Source organism: Euprymna scolopes, chromosome 14 (genome assembly GCF_053919585.1).
Source record: "Euprymna scolopes isolate OS-2025 chromosome 14, ASM5391958v1, whole genome shotgun sequence".
Classification (NCBI taxonomy): domain Eukaryota; kingdom Metazoa; phylum Mollusca; class Cephalopoda; order Sepiida; family Sepiolidae; genus Euprymna; species Euprymna scolopes.
In genome coordinates, this window is record NC_136495.1 from 122853893 (window position 1) to 122877412 (window position 23520).

At 36.0% G+C, this 23520-nt stretch overlaps 1 protein-coding gene across 1 annotated transcript in view; it reads right to left on the reverse strand.

The window, feature by feature from the left end:
- Positions 1-23520, reverse strand: part of LOC145292796 (MAM and LDL-receptor class A domain-containing protein 1-like) — a 497041-nt gene that overhangs the window by 141369 nt on the left and 332152 nt on the right. The window contains exons 91-96 of the mRNA XM_080138835.1: positions 17092-17214; positions 14503-14763; positions 11772-11912; positions 9464-9720; positions 5091-5178; positions 1719-1859 (exon numbers count right to left, since the gene is read on the reverse strand). Of these exons, the coding sequence (XP_079994961.1) occupies positions 1719-1859; positions 5091-5178; positions 9464-9720; positions 11772-11912; positions 14503-14763; positions 17092-17214 (1011 nt within the window). The remainder of the gene's footprint in view (positions 1-1718; positions 1860-5090; positions 5179-9463; positions 9721-11771; positions 11913-14502; positions 14764-17091; positions 17215-23520) is intronic.

Sequence of the window (23520 nt, forward strand, 5' to 3'; positions counted from 1 at the left end):
AAAAATGCTTAGAACACAATAGCTACATAGCAATTTCTACGTTGACATAATTAGTAGGGGATATGCGATCCTTTTTTATGAATGGCTTGTAAAAGAGCTTGGCTCACATAATTAGTCCCATTTATGATTTCGTCAACAGTTATTCCTCACGATACCTCTTGGAGAGCATCCCGCAGCTCATCTTTGCTCTTAAATTGATACTTCAAAGGTCCAAATCTGGTGAATTCGCAGGCCATTCCATCTTCCGTCGCCCAGAGAACTCCAGTCGTTGCAAATACTCTTTGCTTTTGTTTGCTTCATGCGAGAAAACATTATCCTGCATAAAAAATAATAGTTCTTCTGAACGTCAGCCTTTGCTTCTTCAGTCATGGTTCAAAGTACGACTTTAGAAAAACTATGTAAGCATTTGACGTCATTTTTACGCCTTCATTATCTCACATCCACCTAGTTGGCGCCTTAAACGCTGATGACGATGTCGTCCATCTAGGACCCATCCCTTGCTCCAGCCATCTGAGCCATCAAGCGTGACACGCACTTCATCCGTTAACAAAACTTTGGAAAAATACGTTTTCATGTTGTCCTCTGCCCATTTCAATCGGGTTTGTATGTGATGTTGCTTTAATGGAGGCTTTGTCCCAGGCTTTACAGATTTTACCACTTCTTTCAGAAGGTGACATCGAGTACTTTTTGAGACATTTTTCAATCTGGCTTGGTCAAATACTTATCGACTTGTCTGCCCAGGGTTCTTAACAACTTCACGTTTAATTTGGAGTAGAGATTTACCTTTATCAGCTCTCTGACGTACCTTTGACAAATTTCTTCACAGTTTGATGGTACCTCCCTATCATGTTCGATATTACGATGGTAGTTTTACCTTTTGCTAGCTGTTCTGTAATAGTACCTTTTTCAGAACTACTCAAACCACCATTACGACCCATTTTATTGAAGAAAAAAACTGCCTTGTTAATAATTTGACACACCTCAATTACCGTAGGTTCAGCAATTACGATGGCAAGTTGTTTACATTGCGCGGAACAGTACAAAAATTTCACACTACGCGCAGCTCAGCATTGCTAAGGTTTCCGAAGCTTTTTATACGAAACTACCGGTAAGTTTTTGAAACTGGTAAAAAATGGTATCTCGTTAATAATTTGACACTCAGTATATATATATATATATATATATATATATATATATATATATATATATATATATATATATATATATATATATAACGTAATCATGAAGGGAAGACTTAAATACATGATTAAAAACTTTTAAAATAAAGTCAACCTTAAAATAAAGTTAACGGGGTAAAGAGAAGAAAAAATGGGGGAGTCAGCTGACCGGTTTCGCCCTCGCTTTACTAAAGCTGTATCGAGGGATTTGTTTTGGAGAGAAAACACCTAATGGGAATTAAAAATATGTACAAATAAAATCACGTTGTGTTATGTTATGTGTGGGGAAAAATGGGAGAAAGCGATAAAAATATTTTTATCGCTTTCCCCCATTTTTTTGGGGGGGGGGCGTGAAGCAGTTGTTATTAAAAATATATATCTGTAAGATTGAAAAGTGCAATTGAAATTTCTATTTACGTCCAACAACGCAACACAATTATACGTCCATCTGGATTTTGATTACGACTGTAGGTGTCCGGCAAAATAAACCTAGTTCGGCGTCACTAATCTGGCGCATCAACACGATTTAGAAATACTTACCATATTTGCTGCCATAGGTGTGGTCATTCCGTGGCCCAGTAAAGTAAGTACTTGTTCTTCCGCTGCCCCAGGACCAGTCAAAGATGTCGGTGTCACCCTGCTCGTAACCACAAATGTCAGCTTCTTCAAAATCACAGAACTCTGAAAGACAAAATGATACGATTATTGATATAATTAATGTGTTACAGATTTATTTTTATAAGTTTGGAGAGCGGATGTATAGATTCAATAAAGTCTTTATTCAACTCACTAGCTTTGTTGTATAGCCGGGGTCATATTAGGAGACATATATCGAGTACATTTTAAAGAGATATGATTGAATATTTATATTGGGAGAGAGACGGCGGACACACACACACACACACACACACACACACACACACACACACACACACACACACACATATATATATATATATATATATATAACAATGATGAGAGATATTTATAACAGATTACAGTTCTGTAGATTCTTATAACATATATTAGCGAGGGGAGAGGGTGATCAGTTCTTTTAACACAGGAAGGGACAATCATTACTTATGATGGAGGAGTGGGCACATTACTTGGAAGGGTTTTATACAAAGTTCATTATAGAGATGAGTAACATTACCTTCAATTGTTGAATGTCGACACGAATACAACAGTTACAAAAATCGATGATGTTCTTTATTTCATTTGACCGGTCGAAATGATGATTGCCGCCAGGAATTCACATTGGTTCTACATAGTTAAACTTCGTCTCTGAGGGGACCCTCCTCTGACCATGTCAGCTCTTTCCGTCCGACTCTGCTGACTGCTCAAACCGATCTGCCCGACTGCCTTGATTTCACTAATCTCCTAATCCTGGCTCCTATATTGAGAAATTCCCTTTCTGCTATGACATCATATGTATGGCTCCAAACGTGACCAACTCACGTGGCTACTCACATGGCTCGGCACACGTTCCCAAAACACACTTCTGCAAACAAAGAATTCTCACTAACCTATTTTTCAACCTAACCTATTTTTCTATATATTTTAAAATTGTATTGTTCATTATTTTCTAGCTGACCTTTTTAATTCAGCTTTAATAAAAGAACGAACAATTAATTCTTTTTGCAATACACAATATTTAAATATTTCCAAAACAATAGCGAAATTCTAACATTCCATTTTCTGAATCTATTCTGAACCTTACTTACACGGTCCGGGTCTCGGCTTATCCTAGTCTCATTTTCCACTTATCTAAAGTTCTTACTTACAGGAAAAGGGGGCAGCCCTTTTTCCTGTAACAACTTTACATCATCAACGCTCTGATCCCCATCTGGCATCAATTGAAATGGATGGCTCTCGTCTTGGAGAGGCTCCATGTTTTGACAAGCTTCTGGGTTTGACCTTTACTCCTGATCTGAAATGGAACATGTACATCAAGTCTGTTGCCAGGGACGCTGGGGAAAATGGTGGGATCCTTTTACCGCTCCAGAAGATATCTCACTACTGATGCAATTCTCTATCTGTATAAAAGCCAAGTACGTCCAAGGATGGAGTACTGCTGCCACATCTGGGCAGGAGCAGCTAAAAACAGCCTATCCTGCCTTGACAGAGTACAAAATAGACTTCGGGTTTAGTGGGGATGCCCTTTTCTCTTCCCTGCAACCTCTCTCCCTCAGAAGAGACGTTGCAAGCCTGTCTTTGTTTTATCGCTATTTCCATGCCAGGTGCTCGTCTGAGCTCCAATCCCTCGTCCCCCCTCGCCAATCTTTCATGAGAAACACCCGTCTGGCTGAAATTACTGTCAATAATTTTCCTCACTCTATATCTGTGCCTAAATCAAAACGCGGATTCCATGAGCAAAACTTCTTTCTTAGAACTGCACGCCAGTGGAACTCTCTGCCGCTTGCCTGTTTCCCACCAGACTACAACTTGGACATCTTCAAGTCCAACATAAACAAACTCCTGACAAACCGCCCCCTTAAGTAAGACACTCTATCAAAACCCCCAATACTAATGATTACTACAATACTATCTCATTGATTACTGTACACGCAATAGCTCTTATCCCTGAGTGGCCTTCGGGCCTTGATAAGTGGTGACCCCCATGTAAAAAAACAAACAAAAAAAGACAACTTTATATCTCTATCCTCACTATTATATACAGGGAACTTTGTGTGTGCGTGAGTTCGTTCCCTATGGACTTCTAAGCGGCTAGGACGATTTTTATGAAATTTCACGTAAATGTACTTTATGAGCCTGGCAGTGTTTTTAAATAGGTTTTGTATCAGAATGTTTTCGCTAAGCATCGATAATCGAAAAAATCTGATGAAAGAAGGCACATGCGATTTTGAATAAAGTTAACACCTTACACACTCGTACATCACAAGTGCATTTGAAAAGTCTCATTTCCGCACAAGCAGAAAGACTCGGCATATAAAATCAACAGTAAGTTCTTTGATATGACAGGGACGCGTTCGAAATTAATTTTTCTGTTTAGAGCGCAGTCGAACTATGATATTTGATATTTGCATTTTAAACTTTAATGCAAGTCATTGTATATAGAAATAATTTTATAAAAATCTACAGTAGGTTCTCTTCAATACCAAATACCCACCTCCTATCAAATACCCACCTCCTTCGTCTTTGGAATTACTTATGTGATCCTCTCCCCTCCTCTTTCTATTACTTCACTCTCCTGAACTTTCTTATTTCTAACCTTAGATGCAGTTAAAATAGGTGTTAGCTTTCTTACCATTACCATTGATAATGCTGCTTTTATTCTCCTCTTCTGATGAGAAGCATTTAGCTTTGAAATTCCATGGCTTAAAGAGGTTTCCTTCCTCATTCATCTTTCACTCATTGTAATCACCCCATCCTTATTGACATGATAATGTAAGAAAATTATAATCTCTCTCTCTCTCTCTCTCTCTCTCTCTCTATATATATATATATATATATATATATATATGTGTATATATATGTGTGTGTATATATATATATGTATATATATATGTATATATATGTATAGATATATATGTATATATATATGTATATATATATATATATATATATATATATATATATATATATTGTTACATTAAAAGATGACACAATGCACATCTTTCCTGTATGTGTGTTTGCATATGTAATCAACATACAACCGTTTCACCATATCACGGGGCTCTTCACTGTGGTTAGGCGAGCATGTGCTCCAACGCTTGAATTCAAGGCCTGGTCGCTGGATCACTTTCAACTGTGACCAGCAGTCAAAATTTACTCGGATAGTAGGCGAGATTATAGCTCTTATGACTTTTTGTTTACATTCGCGCTACTGGTTAGCAAGACAAATTTATTCAATATAGAAGAATATATAGCAATGTTAGTGAATAAACTTACCTCGTGGTGGACAATTATCGAGCAGAAGGTTGATGTCATCCAAAGACACGTCCCCAATGCCGCTACCGCGCACTGCTTCAAAGTAAATCTAAGAAATAAAATAAATAAACAATTTAAATTATCAAATACGAGGGGGGATAATAAATAAAATAAGATTAAACTCCACAATGATGACGTAACATTGTTTGGCTTTTGGGTAAAGATCAAAGTGTAGTATGTGTTCTTCAGATGCTACACTTCAATTTCTTGTTCTCTGTTAGTGGAGGAGAAATCCTTCACGACTGAGACAATTTTTATTTTTTGTTCCTTTTCTCCACATTAAAAAAACGACCCTGGTGTCTAACTCTGTCCCGTGGGGAGGCATTGTAAATAGGAACATTGTTTAATAAATGATGATCAAAATTAAATGCTGCGTACGCATGGAATTGTTAATAAAATCCACAGTCCTTCCTTCAATCAAGCCATAATTTGGTGTAAAAAGTTTCAGTCTTTTTATAGCCGCTCATTGATATTTTCCAAGTATGAACGTCTGCGTCACAAGCACAATTGGACATAGTTGATTTGGGATGTGATGTTTCTCTTTTGTTTAGGAATAGTCTGGGAATTGCTTTGCTAGATATTATTGTAACGTTGTCGTTAATATGTAGACTACGTCGCAAGATAACATTGAAAAGTGAAAAAATTCGACTTGCCATTTCAGTTGTTAACAAAAGATAATTACTCCTGCTTCTTTGGCCACGTATGACTTCTCGTCCGCTATGATGCTACCCACGAGTCTCAGACACATGCTTTTCCGAACACACTTCTCTGTCCCTTTGTCTCTGCTGTGACGTCACATCGCACAACCGGCTTGGTCATTTGCATGTGCTAACTGTCATATGCAAATGCTGTTTGCTGCTAACAGTTCCAATGGCTCTGTTACGTTCTCTTTGAGATAAAATGCGTGGGAGTAAGGCCAAGTAGCATGAAAATGTCATCCACTCTGACCAGCAGTCAAGCAAGCAAAGACTGTGAGATATTTGTGTCTTAAGCTTGGTAGATAAGTCAGCAAGAATGATCTACGTTTTATTTTTCCTCCATTGTACATCATTCTGTATAGGCAAACGAACGCATAAAGAGAGCGTGTCTGAAGTCTAAAAACATTATTGGCCAAATAATGTGTGTGTGTGTGTGTGTGTGTGTGTGTTACAGAGATAAAAAAAAACAAAATTTTTTCTGATTTTCTGTAGCATATAAATAAGTATTATGCTCTTACATTGATAATGTCTTTATAATCAAGTACTTTGCCGAGGTTCTATCCGACAAACCCCGACAAACCTTCTACACACACACACACACACACACACACACACACACACACACACACACACACACACACACACACACACACACACACACACACATATATATGATTACAAAAAGGATGGTAAAATTTATTCACGATCCATTAGTTATATTAGGAGATATTAGCCCATATTACTTAGTATTAATATTCTTATAAAGTTAAGTGTAGATGTGATTTGCCAGAAGCTAACAAGTTAATATACATGATTAACAAGTGATAACTAGGGTTTTGACAACAGCATATTCTTTTCATTGTTTTGACTCTCAAATATATATCCGTTGATATCTTACATGTTTTTATATAGACTGATGTGGTTCTCGGTTGATTAAGTGTGTCTCACTGTGTCGGATATATACTCGAGAGTCAAAACAATGAAAAGAATATGCTGTTGTCACAGCCCTAGTGATAACCTTTGAGTTCAATTCATATAAAGATGTAGATGTTGATTCCTAACAATGATTTTGTAATATTGGAAGTGTTTGGAATTAATTTTGCTTATTAACTGTGAATTCGAGAGAAAGAAAAGGTATAATGCCTCAGACCAAAGCAATTCTTTGTCTGAGAAGTACGTGTGCAAATAGTTTCGGTGAATGAACAACTGGATGGAACCGTAAAATGTCACCAATGAGAGGGGTTATCAGTGTTATTGCTATTTTTTTCATCATATCCAAGTGTACTTTTAATTGAACGACAATAAAATATTCAGTACGGACTTGGTGGATGTCAAGCATAGATTTGGATTCGATAAATGATTAAACATTATTTTATTACCAGTGTGTTGCTGGCTATGTGGGTCGAACCTCCTTGAATTTGAAGACACGGATTAACCAACATGTACCGGCAGAAATTAGACGAGGCAAGCCACGTTGCTTACACCCTTCTGCTTTGGAATCTGACATTGGCCAGCATTTAATTAAAGATCCAGCTTGTGCCAGTGATTATAAATTAGATTGTTTTAGAATTGTCCACTGGCTGACTCTCAGAATCATTAAAAGATTTTGGAGTCAGTCTCAATTTTCTTATGCAAGCCATCACTTTGCTGACAAAAGGAGTTCGTAAGACCATTGGGCCTACTCGGAGATATATCTTAATCGTTCTCATACTCTCTCCATCTTAACTGTACATATATTTTATTTTATATTATATTATCGTATATATATTTCATACGAATTCTCAATCGCCCCCACCTTTCACCTCTTTTTTTACTTGTATATTTCAGAGTATTTGCTCGTATGTGTTAATTTGATTCATCTTTTGTGTCTTTCAACACCAACAATTAACTCCTGATGAGTTTTTGATGAAAAGGGCCCCTAGGGTTATTTTTAAAGCATTACACAGTTTTTGTACCACTAAAAATTTATTAGGGATTTTAGGGATTACAATTTTTTCGACTTTTTCTCGGAAACAACTAAGCCAAGCCCTCCGACATTTTGTTTGGAACTTTGTCATCATAAGGTGCAGCAAACTAATCATTATGGTATCGTTCGATATAAAGTTAGTTATTAATAGTGTTGGAGGTACTGACAGCATGGGATTAATGGACTATCTGATGACGTCACTTCCTCTGGTGACGTCACTTCCGGTAAAGAGACCAGTGCCTGGCAGTCAGAGATTGGTACGCGACGAAGCAGATCGGGTGCACACGCCCACAGTTGAGGAATGGTATTCTCAACCTGTCTTTGTCTGTAGTCTATGTGTGTTTCCTTTCATTTATTACCATTTAACCCCATAACAAATAGTTACCATAATGCCACATTATACGGCACAATCATGTTGGCACACCGGTTCTTGCTAGACCACCGAAGTTAAGCAACGTTGAGCCTGACCAGTACCAGATGGGTGACTATTTGGGAAGGCGAGGCAGTCTATCCTTCTATCGAGGGTAGATGGGACTCTCTTAAGACATAGTAGGCACTCCTACTAGTAATGGCGTCACGATAAAAAATACCCTTAATAGCCCCGACGAAGCATCAAGCATTCAGCTACCTACAAGATTTGAATTACACTACAAATTCGTGTAGTGAGTTCAATCTCGGCTGCGGCCGCGCTGGATAATGCCACACTTTACAACTTTTCTCGGCAACTACTGCACCGATCGTGCTGACGTTTTATACAGACCTTTATTACGAGTAGGTACAGCAAACTAATAATCATGGTATCCATTCGATGGAAAGTTAGAGATTAGCAGAGTTAGAATTTCATACAAAAATGAGCACAATCATCAAATTGGCATAAAGTACTCATTCTAAGTCAACAGGACGTAGCTTTGCCTGTATTTTTTAACGGATTAAAAAACAACTTTTTTCTGCATATGCGTAACATCCATTCCTTTGGGTGTTATGGATCTAACCTTTTACGACTTCGTACATAATATGTGCTTTGCTGCTTTGGGTACCTGAGATAAAAACCCCTACAATCTACAAAGGTATAACGAATAGTTACAGCTTATGGGAGGACTTCATGCAGAACAGAAAATCTCGACGCATGATATTTGTTAAGAATGAAGCACATAATAAATATTTGTGCCTTGCAGAAGATTATGCCTGGAGACGAATATGTGTGCATATGTGTAGCACATGAATGACGGAAATATGTGTAAGAAATGAGAACACTCACAGGTGATTTGACATAGACATTTTATTTACAAGGAAGCAACACGGATAATAATACAAACGATATCTATCAGTCTTAATTCGATATTACTTGAGTTTGTGCGTCACAACTATCACGGACAGAAGTAATATATCTTCATTTACTCGAAAGTCATCCTTTCGTTGGTGATTGCCAGTGTCTGTCTCGTTCTGTTCTCGCGTATCCATGTAAGAACCTGCATAACAGACGTAAAAAAGGGAAGGTAACTCCGCCTGAAACAATAAAGGAGTTAGCTCCCCTAATCGTAGTTTTATCGTACTAACATTATTCCTATGCTCTGTGCAGATGTGCTATTCGCTGCTCCTTCTTAACAGCAACCGCCACCACCACCACCACAACAACATAGCTGATTCCTGACCATTCAAACACGACTTACCTTGTTCGTTTTCTCCGGTTTAGCAATCTCAATTTCTGAATATCTCCAGGCTATTCCTTGGTCACCATATTTCGTCCATATTGGGTCTTTATTTTCACCCGAGTTCTTTACGTAGACATTTAATGTGCCTGGATCACCACCGTTCATGTGATACCAAAATATGAGGCAGACAGATTGTTCTTGATAGATGATGTCACTCATGAGACGCGCAGTCCGATTAATATTCAGCCTCGATGAGTTCAACATTATATAAGAACCTAAAAAGCAGAATATAGTACATTAAAAACAGCCAATTATTTGTTTCCTCTCTCGAAATCGTTCCTATATTCATTTAAAATATATAAGTTGTCTCTCTTTTTGTTTTGTGATATGGTTAGATTCTAACTGTCTTAAGAATGAGAGAGTTTACTTCAAAGGCACTTATTTTGGCGAGGATGTAGCATGTTGGACAGATAACTAGCTAATTTTTTGTATATCCAACTCAATTATTATCGATTAGTTTGGTCAATTCTTCGCAGCGATGACAAATCAAGTTAATACATCGCACAAAAAATGATTTTTGATAATTTCTTTTTTTTTTAATTTTGCAAATATTAATTTGTCTTCTGATTTTTGTAGATTTATAATGTTTAAATGTTTCATTTTGCAAATATTAATTCATTTTATAAATTTTGTGAAATTATTTTTATTCTAATTTTGCAAAAATGCTGAATTATAATTTAAGATTATATTTTTTTTTCCAAAAACGCACCACTTAAACCTATAATAAACTAAAAGCCTTGGTAATAATTATTCTCTTTCTCGGTTTGTTAAAAAGTTGTTTTTTTAACGGATACGGGGTTGAACTGCCACTCGCACTTCTAATTGTCTTAAACTTAAAGGAGAGTGGGTTTTGTTAAAAAAAAACCCTAAAAAGTCTAAAGCTGGCACAACATATATATATTTAATTAATTGGAAATTTGAAAAAAAAACAACTAAAAAAGATGAAGATAATAGTCCGCAATAAATAAATGAATAAACTGGTACAACATCTTCAGAAACACTATCTATGAGTAATTGTTTCATGTGAGAAAAGATCGTTTTTAACTTTTGGGAAATTAGCTCTCACAAAACACAACAGATGACAGGCAATAAATATGACCGTCCTATTTTTTGTGCAACGTGATATTTAATTAAAGTTCCTGCATGTTAAAGCAAGTGCATTTTGTCTTGTAATATAATCTTACTTGTGATATAATCTTACTTGTGATATAATTATACTTGTGATATAATCCTACATGTGATATAATATTACATGTGACATTATCTTACTTGTAATATAATTATACTTGTGATATAATCTTACTGATGATATAATCTTACTTCTTTTATGATATAATCTTACTTACAACATAATCTTACTTGTAATATAATTATACTTGTGATATAATCTTACTTATGATATAATCTTACTTCTGATATAATCTTACTTCTTTTATGATATAATCTTACTTACAACATAATCTTACTTGTAATATAATTATACTTGTGATATAATCTTACTTATGATATAATCTTAGTTGTAATATAATCTTACTTATAATATAATTATACTTGTGATATAATCTTACTTATGATATAATCTTACTTCTGATATAATCTTACTTCTTTTATGATATAATCTTACTTACAACATAATCTTACTTGTAATATAATTATACTTGTGATATCATCTTACTTATGATATAATCTTACTTCTGATATAATCTTACTTATGATATAATTATACTTGTGATATAATCTTACTTATGATATAATCTTACTTATAATATAATTATACTTCTGATATAATCTTACTTCTAATATAATCTTACTTCTGATATAATCTTACTTGCAACATAATTTTACTTGTAATATAATCTTGTGATATAATCTTATAATCTTACTTCTGATATAATCTTACTTGTGGTTGGCTGTTTTTATTTTACGGCATATCAACCCTTTTCAGGTTATTTAATGCCGAATCCAAAGATTTTGAAGAAGATTTTTTTTAATAGAATATATTTGTTATTTTCAAGTCGGTTTCTTTCTAACCCATAGTTGGGACCCTAACAGGTACTACCACACCGGGTCAGAGTGGACCTGGGAGCAATGGCAATTAAAGGGTGGCTCCACACTTCCCAAAGCCCGCAAGCTGGGGCCTCACCACTGGATATAGTTTAAAGTCATATCCAGGACCCTTACTTTTGATATAATCTAATTTAACTTTACTGAATATGTAATGTTGCTATACTTTTTTGCGAACGAGTTGAACTAACTAAAATCCTACCCATTTTGCTGTCCTTTGTGTGATCCATTTTTGGTCCATCGGAAGTGGAAAAGCCTGATTTCAAAACCCAATCAGCATTTTCAGTAGAATCCTGTTTCCAACCACAAAATCCACGCTCAAAATCACATCGAAGCATTGACGCTGAAAAAAAGTAGAGAATTAATCGCTCTCTTCAATCTGTTTTGAATCAATATCTATCTATCTATCTATCTATCTATCTATCTATCTATCTATCTATATATATATATATATATATATATATATATATATATTATTATAATTATTAAATACCGCCAGACACTAGTGTTTCATCCTTTCGGTTCACTCTGCAGAGCGTCACGATTAACACCAGTCGATATATATATATATATATATATATATATATATATATATATATATATATATTAATCAAATTCAAATATACTTATAAAATAAGCGTAAACCAATATTATTTTAAAAGTGCTCAATACAAAGTAGAGCTTTATTATTTATATAAACGTTAAACCAGCCTACACTAAATAATTTGTGTTTTTATGCCACATAATTCATGGCTAATTTCAGCCATTGAACCCTAGACAATAATAAAATCATCCAATACACCCCCCCCACACATATGTGTGTGTGTGTGTAACATTGCGCGGACGCAACAGCAAACGTATCCAAATGACAGAGACGTGTGCAAAGTGACGTCACAGCAAGGAAGAAGGAAAGTAAAAATTATAAAACAGAGAGATAAACATGTTACACGCGTGGCCGATGGAGACAGAAGAAGACGTGTCCTTAATATTGCTGGACAAAAACAGAGTATCACATCGCCAGAAACTTAGCAAAGCACATAGGAGTACCTGAAAACTTTTGAACAAGAGACAAGGCGTTATTCTGGAAGTACCTGTAAATGAACGTCTACCTTTTCAACTGCAAACAAAGTAAGTCGATTTCTTTCCTGCCTTTGTTTTCATTTGCGACTGTCTAAATACAACGTGTAGGTCTCGAGTGTTGACATGTAATGACTACGTTACACACATATGTATATATTATTAATAAGAGGAAGTTAAAAGTTGAAATGAAACTAAAGACAGTAGATTTTAATTATTAAGATCGTTACGTAAGGTCAGCGACACGGCCGAAATATTGGTTGGCTTTAGAAGTGTCTCTGTGTTAGTATTGCTATAGTCGCTTTTGTTAAGGTTGATTTCATAGCTGGATTAGCAAATAAGAACAAAACTACAACAGAACAACATTTAACACTTCTCACTTAGATTCACGAAACCCTGTGCAATGTTACGGTTTGTAGAGCGAGTTGTAACTTTAAAATTTATATATATATATATATATATATATAATGAATCTACATAAAATTTTCTGTATTTATTTTCTGTATTTAATTCATAAGTGCTCAATCTATATAAATATGATATATCAGGCTGACAAGAAACTTCTTGCGGTTTTTAACTTTTAAATTCAAATGAACATATCTCGACTCAAATAAAAAAAATTATTGATCGAAATAAGCACCATCAGAATCAACACAATTTTGCCAACATGAAACAAGTGTATGCATGTCAGTAACGTACAAATCTTGCGTTCTGTTGGCTATGATGTCGCTGAAGGCACTTTTTTTTTATATCGCTTTTGTTGTTAAATCATTTCTCACGCAGAAAGTTTTCAAAATGCTTGAAAAAAAATGTTAGTCAGTAGGTGGGAGGTCTTGACAGTTTGGCGGATGAGACAGAGTTTCGTAGCCCAATTCGTTCAACTTCTGCAGGAGCGGTTTAGTAACATACGGTCGGTCATATCGTGAAGGAGATTGGGCCTTTTTTGTTGACTAATGTTGGGTGTTGTTGTCGAAGTTTCTGAGGCATTTCACCCATTTGTTGACAGTACTTCTTTGCCGTAATGGTTTCGTCTGCATTAAAAACTGTAATGAATGAAACCGGCCGCAGATCACCAAACAGTCAGCGTGACCTTTTGATGCAACTCTGGCTTCGGGAAGTGTCGGCGTCCAACCACTGAGCTGAGCATCACCAGTTCTTGTAAAGAATTCATTTTTCATCGCATGCCATAAACTAGTCGAGAAAGAAGTCGTTCTTGTTGCACAAAAGAAGGGAAGATGACACTTCATAACGGCATTTCTTTTGGTTGTAGTTCAATTCGTGAGGCACCAATTTATTGAACTTTGTTGTCTTTCCGATCTCTCTTAAGTGGTTGAAAATCGTCGTATACGTTATGTCTAATTCAAAAGCAATTATCCGAACAGTTGTGCGTGGATTGATCGTTATCAACATCCGTAGGCTGATCACTGCGCTCATCATCGTCAAGACTCTCATCGACGACACAAAATTTCTTAAACCACAATTGTGCTATGCATTCAGTAGTAGGTCCTGGGCTAAAAGCTTCGTTGATATCGCGAGCGTTTTCAGCAATATTTTGGCCTAGCTTGCATTGAAATAACAAAATTGTGTAAATTTGCTTTTTTTCCTCTTGTATTCAACGTTCTGAAAAGAAGGCATACTTGTTTTAAAACGATTGTAATTTAAACGATTAAATAGAGCGAAAAAGCTCTTAAAATAATATATAAAGTAAAGGTATTATAACGAAAACTTATATGAAAATACATCATTTGAAATCAAAATGAAAAATTCTGAAAGAGCTTTCTTCTCAACCTAATATTTTTCCCCTATTGCCTGACGAACTCGTACGAGGATGAAACGTGGAAAATAATTTTTATTACCTGGTGTTGGCGGTTGTGTAATGAGTTCGACTGATGGTGTTGTCTGCGTCTCACAAGATCCATCCAGAAATATTACATCGTCGATTGCAATGTCACTTGCGTAAGTCGAGCCGCGTACGGCTTCGAAAACGATCGCGAACGAACTATTAGAAGTGACTGTTATGCTCGCATGTAACCAGTCTTGTCCCTGATTGCCTTGTTTCCGCCACAAACGTTTGACATTGTCCGGCGACCACAAATAAACATTCAATGCACCCATTCCTGTAAAGGTATAAATAATAATAATAATAATAATAATAATAATAATAATAATAATAATGATAATGATAATAATAATAATAATAATGATAATAATAATAATAATAATAATAATGAACATAATAATAATAATAATAATAATAATAATAATAATGATAATGATAATAATAATAATAATAAGCAGGAGGAAGACGAGGAGGATGGAAAGACCGAGAAGAGAAAGCACTAGTCAGACTTCCGTTGGATGAGTGTAAAGAGGATTGAGAAGGAAGCTTTTTGTCATCCAAATTCCAGTGAAGATGAATGGTCGCTGCTAGCGGAAATCAATGGTAAGTAGCTGTTGCGCTAACGCAAATTAATCTGAAACGACTATTGAAAGAGGTGAAGAGTACTGGAAATCTGGTGAAACTTGCTGTCACTCAGACTCCAGAAAACACCACAAGTTATTTTAAAAGAAAAATTTTTGATGATGGCCTCTGTGACTACTCCTCGTGAGTAAATACAATTCTGAAAAACTTTGCAAAAAGAATGGGAGAAATTGGAATGAGAGGAATGGCTGGAAAGATACAACGAATAACAATAATAAAGACAGCTGAAATATTAAGAAAAACCCTTGAGTGCAGAGACTAATACACATGAGCCATATTCGCGGGCCAGACAAACTGCTGCAGAGGCAAAAGATGAAGCGTTGCACGGAAACAAGAACTTTGAAGCTGCATATCTATAAGTCCGCTATCCCATACTCCCTTCGCCTCATCATCGACCCCCCCTCCAAAAATATTATGATACCAAATAGTCGAGAAGGGTCAAGGAGGATGGAAAAACCGAGGAGAGAGAGCACTGATCAGACCTCCGCTGGACAAGTGGGAAGAGAATTGGGAACTTGAAGAGGCTTACTGCTACTCAAATTCCAATGGAGATCAATGGCCACTGCCAGAGAGAAATCAATGGTAAGCGGTTGTTGCGATAATGCCAATTTATTTGCAAATATCAAAAGACTTGGAACATACTGGAAAGCTGAGGAGACTTGTTGTCACTCAGCTTCCAGGAAACGCCACAGGTTGGTTTCAAGGAGAGATCTTTGATAAAATGAGCCCATAATAATAACTAACAGAACCTGTGAAAATTCCACAGAAGTCTCATTCATATGTAGATGTTGGCATTCTGTAGATGTTCAGTATAAATGGAGACACTCTGATATTATTGCAGCTTATTTGTTAAAACTGCAAAAGTATTTATCTAAGCTAGAACAAACGCTCGACAAAGCTCAGTTGTAAAATACGCTTAAATATGATATTTTAATTCTTGCAGATTTCGTATATATTATTATAGAGTTAATGTTCCATGGATTTTTATATTTTATAAAGTCGCGACTTCAAATATAAAAATATATCCATATGACTTGGGTGCATCAGCTTGAATCGAAACTGAAACCAAAATTTATGCAAAAATATATGTATATATGTATGTATAACTTGAGTTTCTTCAGTTATAATCGAAACCAAAAACAAAACTTATGAAGAATTCTTGATAGAATTATTTATAAAAAAATAGATTACTGGAGTAGCATGAGCTATAATCGAAACCGAAACTTATGAATAATTCTTAGTAAAATTATTCATAAAAAATAGATGACTTTAGTAAAATTAAAAAACTACGAAACAAAAAGCTACAAAGTTGACATATTTTTGATCGGCGTTGCCTTGGATGAATAATATCCAAAATTAACAAAATTATATTTATTCATTGAAGGTCAACTGGACCAGATTTAAATAGGCGTGGGATCTGTTTTTCAGTCATTTGTGTACTAATTTAGAAAAGACAATGCCGACTCATTCCTCTATGAATCTATTATATGAAAAAGAGTTTGTATAGAGTTTGTATTATATGAAAAAGAGTTTGTATAGAGTTTGTATTATATGAAAAAGAGTTTGTATAGAGTTAGTATTATATGAAAAAGAGTTTGTATAGAGTTTGTATTATATGAAAAAGAGTTTGTATAGAGTTTGTATTATATGAAAAAGAGTTTGTATAGAGTTTGTATTATATGAAAAAGAGTTTGTATAGAGTTTGTATTATATGAAAAAGAGTTTGTATAGAGTTTGTATTATATGAAAAAGAGTTTGTATAGAGTTTGTATTATATGAAAAAGAGTTTGTATAGAGTTTGTATTATATGAAAAAGAGTTTGTATATAGAGAGGTAGAAAGACAGAAGTTTTATTAGAAATATCTTACACTTTTACCCCAAACAATGCCGGGTAACCTTGTCAGTTATGAATGAACCCAAAAATCCATATTTGAACAATTCGTGATTCAAACGAATGACTTACCGCTTCCATACATATTATACCAGAATTGAAAACATGAAGCTGTCGTCTTTTTATGCACCCAACTAGTTAGCAAGCCAGTTTCTCCCTTGTTGACCGCTGAGCCTTCTATGAACGCGTAGTGACCTGCAAATAAATAAATAAATAAATAAATAAATAAATAAAAAAGGTGGAAAGATAACGAGTATAGATATTCTACAGATACATCTATGGCATCACTTTGAATAGCATTGATAATCACAAACTCTCTGATTCTCTCTCTCTCTCCCTCTCATCCGACCTCGAAAATGCTTTGTTAATTTAGACTCCTCTAAAACCAAACTTCTGTCCTTTCAACACACATGCTTGGATACTCATTTCTCCTCATGAATGACTATCTCCTGTAGGAAGTTCCCTTATTTGTAAAGCTCATAGGACTGACTTTCACTCTAGAACTGAAATGGAAAACTTACATTGCTAAGACGGCTGGAAATATTGTTGGGTCATTCTACTGCTTTAGAAAGTACTTCACTCCTGATGTAATAATACCCTACTTTTATAAGAGCCAGATATGCCCCTAGATAGAGTAACACTGCCATATCCAGGGAAGGGGCACTGCCCGGAGAAATGTTTCTTGCCATAAAATCGTATAAAACTGATATCGCAACCCAGTGAAGTAAAATCTGCAGACTCTTTCATATACATGAGATTTTGCTAACCGTTGTCGAACTCTTCACAGCCTGTCTCCAGGATGCGATAATCAGTCGGATTATGTTGGAGGGTAGGAGAGTCAACATCAATAGCGAAAATCTACCACATCTCATCTTCGTTGATGATATAGTACTGATGGCACACTCTCTCCAGGAACTAAGTGATGTTACATAGTTTTTGTTAGAAGGGATGACATTTATTTTCGTTGTTCGTGTTAGAGCGTTCATGTTCATGTGCTGATATATCGTGTATATATAAAGAGAGAGACACTTCTGTATATATAAAGAGACAGGGTACATGTTAATACAGGAGAGCCGACGACATGTAATACACAATGAGAGGAGATTTGATATATAGATAGATAGATAGACAGATAGAGGAGATAGTTTGACATTTATACTTTTGACAGTTCTGTGAACGGGAGTGTTTCTATAACATTGACACACATATTTCTTTACACATTTTTGAGATGATGATTTTCACAAAGTTCTTATAATATAAATTCACAATACCTTTTCGTTGTTGAATAACATAACATGAAGATGCAGATACAAAAATGATGAAGTTGTTTGTTTATTCCACTTCAACCGGTTAATGGATTTGCATTAAGGAATTCAAGTCTTTACATGATTCTTTCTTCTCCCTTTCGCTTCCAAGGTTCTATGTCAGCTCTGTCTTTGACTCCTCTTCTCTCTTCCTCCCCTGACTAACTGACTGACTGACTCTCTTATCTAACTAAATCTCTCTATATTGATTACTCATGACGTCATTGCATACCCAAATCGTGCATATCATACTCGTGGCCTGACATGCTTCCTCTAACCTAATTTTCCTAACCGATTTTATAAATATGTTTAACATTTTCCATTGTCCATTTTTAAATTCCTTATTTTAATTTCATTTCTTTAACAGAAACAAAATTACATCATCACATTCCTTTTTCAATAAACAGATATCTAACTATTTTATGTGAACTAAACAATGGTAATTCTACATTCAATTTTCAATAACATTCTGTATTTATTTTAACTTATGATCAGAATTCTCAATTCCAAATCTAGCTTCACAAGTTCGAATACTCGGCTATCCCATCTCATATTTACTCACTTACAATAATAGACGGCTGTTCTTTAACTATTACATTCTAAACGAGATCTACTCTAAGAGCAAACCGGTTGGCCTCAACATGCATCTTGGGAAGACTAAGGTGATGTTAAACCAACAGCTGCCAAGTCGCCAATAATTGTTGATGGAAAGACCATTGAAGAAGTTGAAAGCAATATCTATTCGGGGGAAAAATTACGAAAGATGGAGATTGAGATAAAGACAAGTGTAGCATTGGGATGGGCAGCTTTTGAGAATACCAGGAGAAACCGAAAAGCAAATATGTCAATCAAAGGGAAGATCTTCAATGAATATGTACTACCTGTGATGATCTACGATAGTGAAATATGAACCCTGACAACTCGCCAAAGTGAAATCTTGGTAGTAGCACAAAGGAAAATGGAGAGAATGTTAGGCATCACTCTACAAGACAGAAAGACAACATCTGGATCCGCCAACAAACAAGTGTTATTGACATTAATACTGTCATCAAGCACAGATGAGCAGGGCACGTAGCCAGACAACATAACGACAGATGGTCCATCAGGACAGCAGATTGGACACCTTGTGAACATAAGAGGCCAAAGGGAAGACCAAGAACGAGATGGAGGGATGACAGCACATGGATCCGACATGGCAGCGAATAACTTGGGACAGAGTTAGATGGCTAAAGTCCAGGGAGGGGTTCCTCATTGAGTGATAAAACTGTTGTTGACTAATTGTTGTCTACTGTATCATCATGTCCAGTCATCATCATCTTGTATAAATCTGAAAATTATTGCCATTTGTATCCTCCGATACTTTTCCAGTCAGAATTCTTTATAGAAAGACATAGGGTAATTACACAAAGGGACTATGTGAAGGTTGCTAAGATCCTAAGTGAAAGTGTTTTTGTAGAACGAACTGGATTCGAACTTGGAACACCCAGGTCGTCAGTCTGTGCCGTTAATCATTAGAACACCGTCACCTTTCATTATGTCCAGTATATTTGCTAGACTAGGTTCTATTATTTTCTAGTTAGAATTGTGTTTTTTTAATTACATTTTCGCCCCCAAACAGTACCACTTTGATGTAGGGACTTATTATCAGGGACATAAGTTGCAAGGATACTATGTAGGGAGTTGAGCAGTAAGGTGTATGTTCACATTACGCTTGAACTTCTGCACGTCAGTAAAATTGTTTATAGAATAATATCGGGTTCTTACATGAAGGAATTGCATGAAAGTTGACAATATTTTAAGTAAAAGTGATTTTTGTGGAACAGACTGGATTTGAACTTGGAACACCCAGGTCGTCAGTTCATGTTGTTAATCATTAGACCATTGTCACCTCCCATTATGTCCAGTGTATGTGCTAGACTAGGCTCCAATTTCTTAGCCCAAACATTTGTGGCAAAAACTTGCTAAACCACAACAATAGTAAAGTACTTTACATTTCTCTCTATGTGTAATAAAAAATCAAACAGAACTTCCATGAACAAAGTTTCCAAGAAAAATTCCTCTGTGGAATAAAATATCATGAAGTACTGTTGCCACATTTGGGCAGGAGCTGCTAGAAGCAACTTATCCTGCCATGACAGAGTTCAAAATAGACTTTGTAGCCTAGTGGGGGATGACCTTTTCTCTTCCCTGCAATCTCTTTCCTCACAGAAGAGACGTTTCGAGCCCATCTCTGGTTTATCGTTATTTTCATGGCAAGTGCTCGTCTGAGCTCCAATCTGTGGTCCCCCTGGACTGACTTTCATGAGAAACACTTGTCTAACTGAAACCACTAGCAATAATTTCCCCACTCTTTATCTGTGCCTAAATCTAAACGTAGATTCCATGAACAAACCTTCTTTCATAGATTTGCCCACCCGTGGAACTCTGTTCCATTTTCCTGCTTTCCAACTGACTACAATATGGTTGTCTTCAAGTCCAATGTAAACAAATTTTTGATGAGCCATCCCCTTAAGTAATTCAATTTACCAAATTTCCACTACTAACGATTACTATGACATGTTCCCATTGACTACTGTACACTTATTAACCCTTATCCTCGAGTGGCCTACAGGCCTTGATAAATGGTGACACCTTTGTAAAAAAGGCTGCTTTCAACCCAACTACAACATCGTCGCCTTCTGACATAATGTAAGCAAACACATGTTGCGCTGTCCTTTTGTATGAACCTTTCTTAAGTAACTTTCTGTCTACCCAACGACCTGTTTCCAATCATCTTATAGCGACCCAAATAACAATTTATTTATCCTTTATCCTCGAGGACGTATCTAAAAGATATTTGAAAGATGCAAACATATGCATATTGTATTGGCTCCAAAGGCTAATGCTGCTCTACCACAATCTACCATGAGGGTCTCATGCCATAATTTGACCATAGTTGAGGACAACCTGAAAGATGAATAGATAACTAGATATGGTATTATTCTTGCGCATTTTAATTTTCTTCATTTAAAGATTGTAATGCTGGGTATGGGGCAGCTAAACCAGCTGCCAACATTTCCCTGCTTTTTATTGAAACCAACCGAGAGCTCTTTTTAGTATCCTCGTTGTTCTCTTAAGTGCAATTGTCTGGATCCCTTTTGCACTTGGTTCACCAGGAATATTAGTTAGGTAGGACTTCAGGTACTCCTTCATAAGCCCTGTGACACCTCTGATAACTGGTATGATTGATATCTCCTTAAGATTCCAGTTTCTTTTCATATCATACATGAGACCTTCGTATTTGGTCTGTTTCTCTCTTTCAGCTCTGTTCAGACCGCCACCATTAGGAACACTCATTTAAATCAGCTGCAAGTCTCTCTGACTTATTGCATATAACTATGTCAGGTTTCACAGCAGCATTTTCAAGGTAGGTGGCTGTAGAGATTACATGCTCGTAATGTATGGTATATAAGTCATTTCCAACTGTTCTTTCAGGTTAATGTTCCCAGGACTTGTTGCTACACTGGATGTTTCATTTTTTACAGATGGTCCAGTGGAGGTACTTACATACTTCATCATGTCTTGTTGTATAGTAGCCGTCCCCTAGAAAGACACCCATATGTTCTTTAAAATCAGACCTTTTTAGTTATGGAAGGCCCTAATAACCTATAATCATGTACATTAATCCAGTTCTCATGAATACTAACCCTGTCTAATAAAATAAAGCTAGCAATTATAACGACATATCCATATACTTAGTTTTTCTGACCTTTTCGCTTGTTCCTTTTATTTCTTCCTTCATACTGCTAACTTCTTAACACACACTGTGGTTTCTGTTTTTCTATTTAGAGTATTTATGGATGCCCATCCTACCATCACTTATTTAAATTTGTTTTATATATTCTAAGCCCGTATCCATATTGTCACTAGTTTTTAATATCAAACAGAAATACAGGGTGACCCCCCCCCCAAAAACGGGCCCCAACTATAATTAGGCCCTGTTTCTTAGTGTTTTGTCCGAATGGAATGAAACTTTGGTCATATCTAGTTTATTATATTTAAAACATCACATCAAAACATTAGGGGTTTTGGCCTTTTTTCTCCGTTCTACAGCATATGTTCTAGATGGCCTCCATTTAGCTATTGTTTTTTTTGGTCACACTGTTGTGCCCAGGAAGCGAAAAATCATAAGTAATTTTGGACCATACGTAACTATAAAGGTTTGACTTTCACAAATGTATGCTTCTCTGTCTAGATTTTGTTTCTGTAGCTATATCCAAGTGTTTTCGTTAGTCTCATCTTTTGTCACTGTAGGCGAAGGCGTCACCCCTTTCCCTAGATTGCTCCGGTTACCCTTGATTCTCATTTTACAGTGACGAGTGTGTAAAAAAGAAACGTTACGTACCATTTTTTGAGTCTTTAGTATGACTCAACCGATGATTAAATCCCGGTCCCTCACCCCACCCCTAACCATCATAAAAAACACAATATATATATTTGTTTTGTGCTTTTATCATGCATGCAAAGCACATGAGTCATGCTTCGTTCTTCAGCTCCCGATAAAATTTTGTCCTACATGGGTATATTTGCTGATGGTACCATGCTCTATAATAAACACAAGAGAAAAAAAAACATTATCCTCTCCATTCAAAGCGATGGCAAAAACCTTACAAAAATGTACTATGTAGTAGAATGAGGACAAAAATTAACGGTAACATTTAATGCTACTAAGACTAAGCTTCTTTCCTTTTACAATAACAAGGAACCTTCTAAATCACTGATTGCCATGACTAATAGCACTCTACTTGAGAGCTCATCATTCAAACACCTCAGCTAAATATTCAAAGGCAACATCAATTGGAACTAATATATTGAAGTTATTACCAAAGCTGATGCAAAGAAGGTGGGCTAGTTCTACCATTTTGAAAAACTACTCATACCCGACAGTATTTGAAATCCATACGAGGCTACTATTCACACATGCACGGAGTATTGTTGTGACAACTGGGCTAGCGTTTCTATCACTAGTCCCTCCTTTGTAGGTCGGGTTTGTAAAAAAGGGTCTCAAATATAATCGGTCCTGCACTATCAACAAAGCTGCAACCCCTGTCTCATCGCAGCAATGTTACAATCCATGTGGCTATTTTGTAGGTACTTTAATATAATATGCTCTGACGAACTCGCAACACTTGTGTCCCCTCGACATACATACACCCGA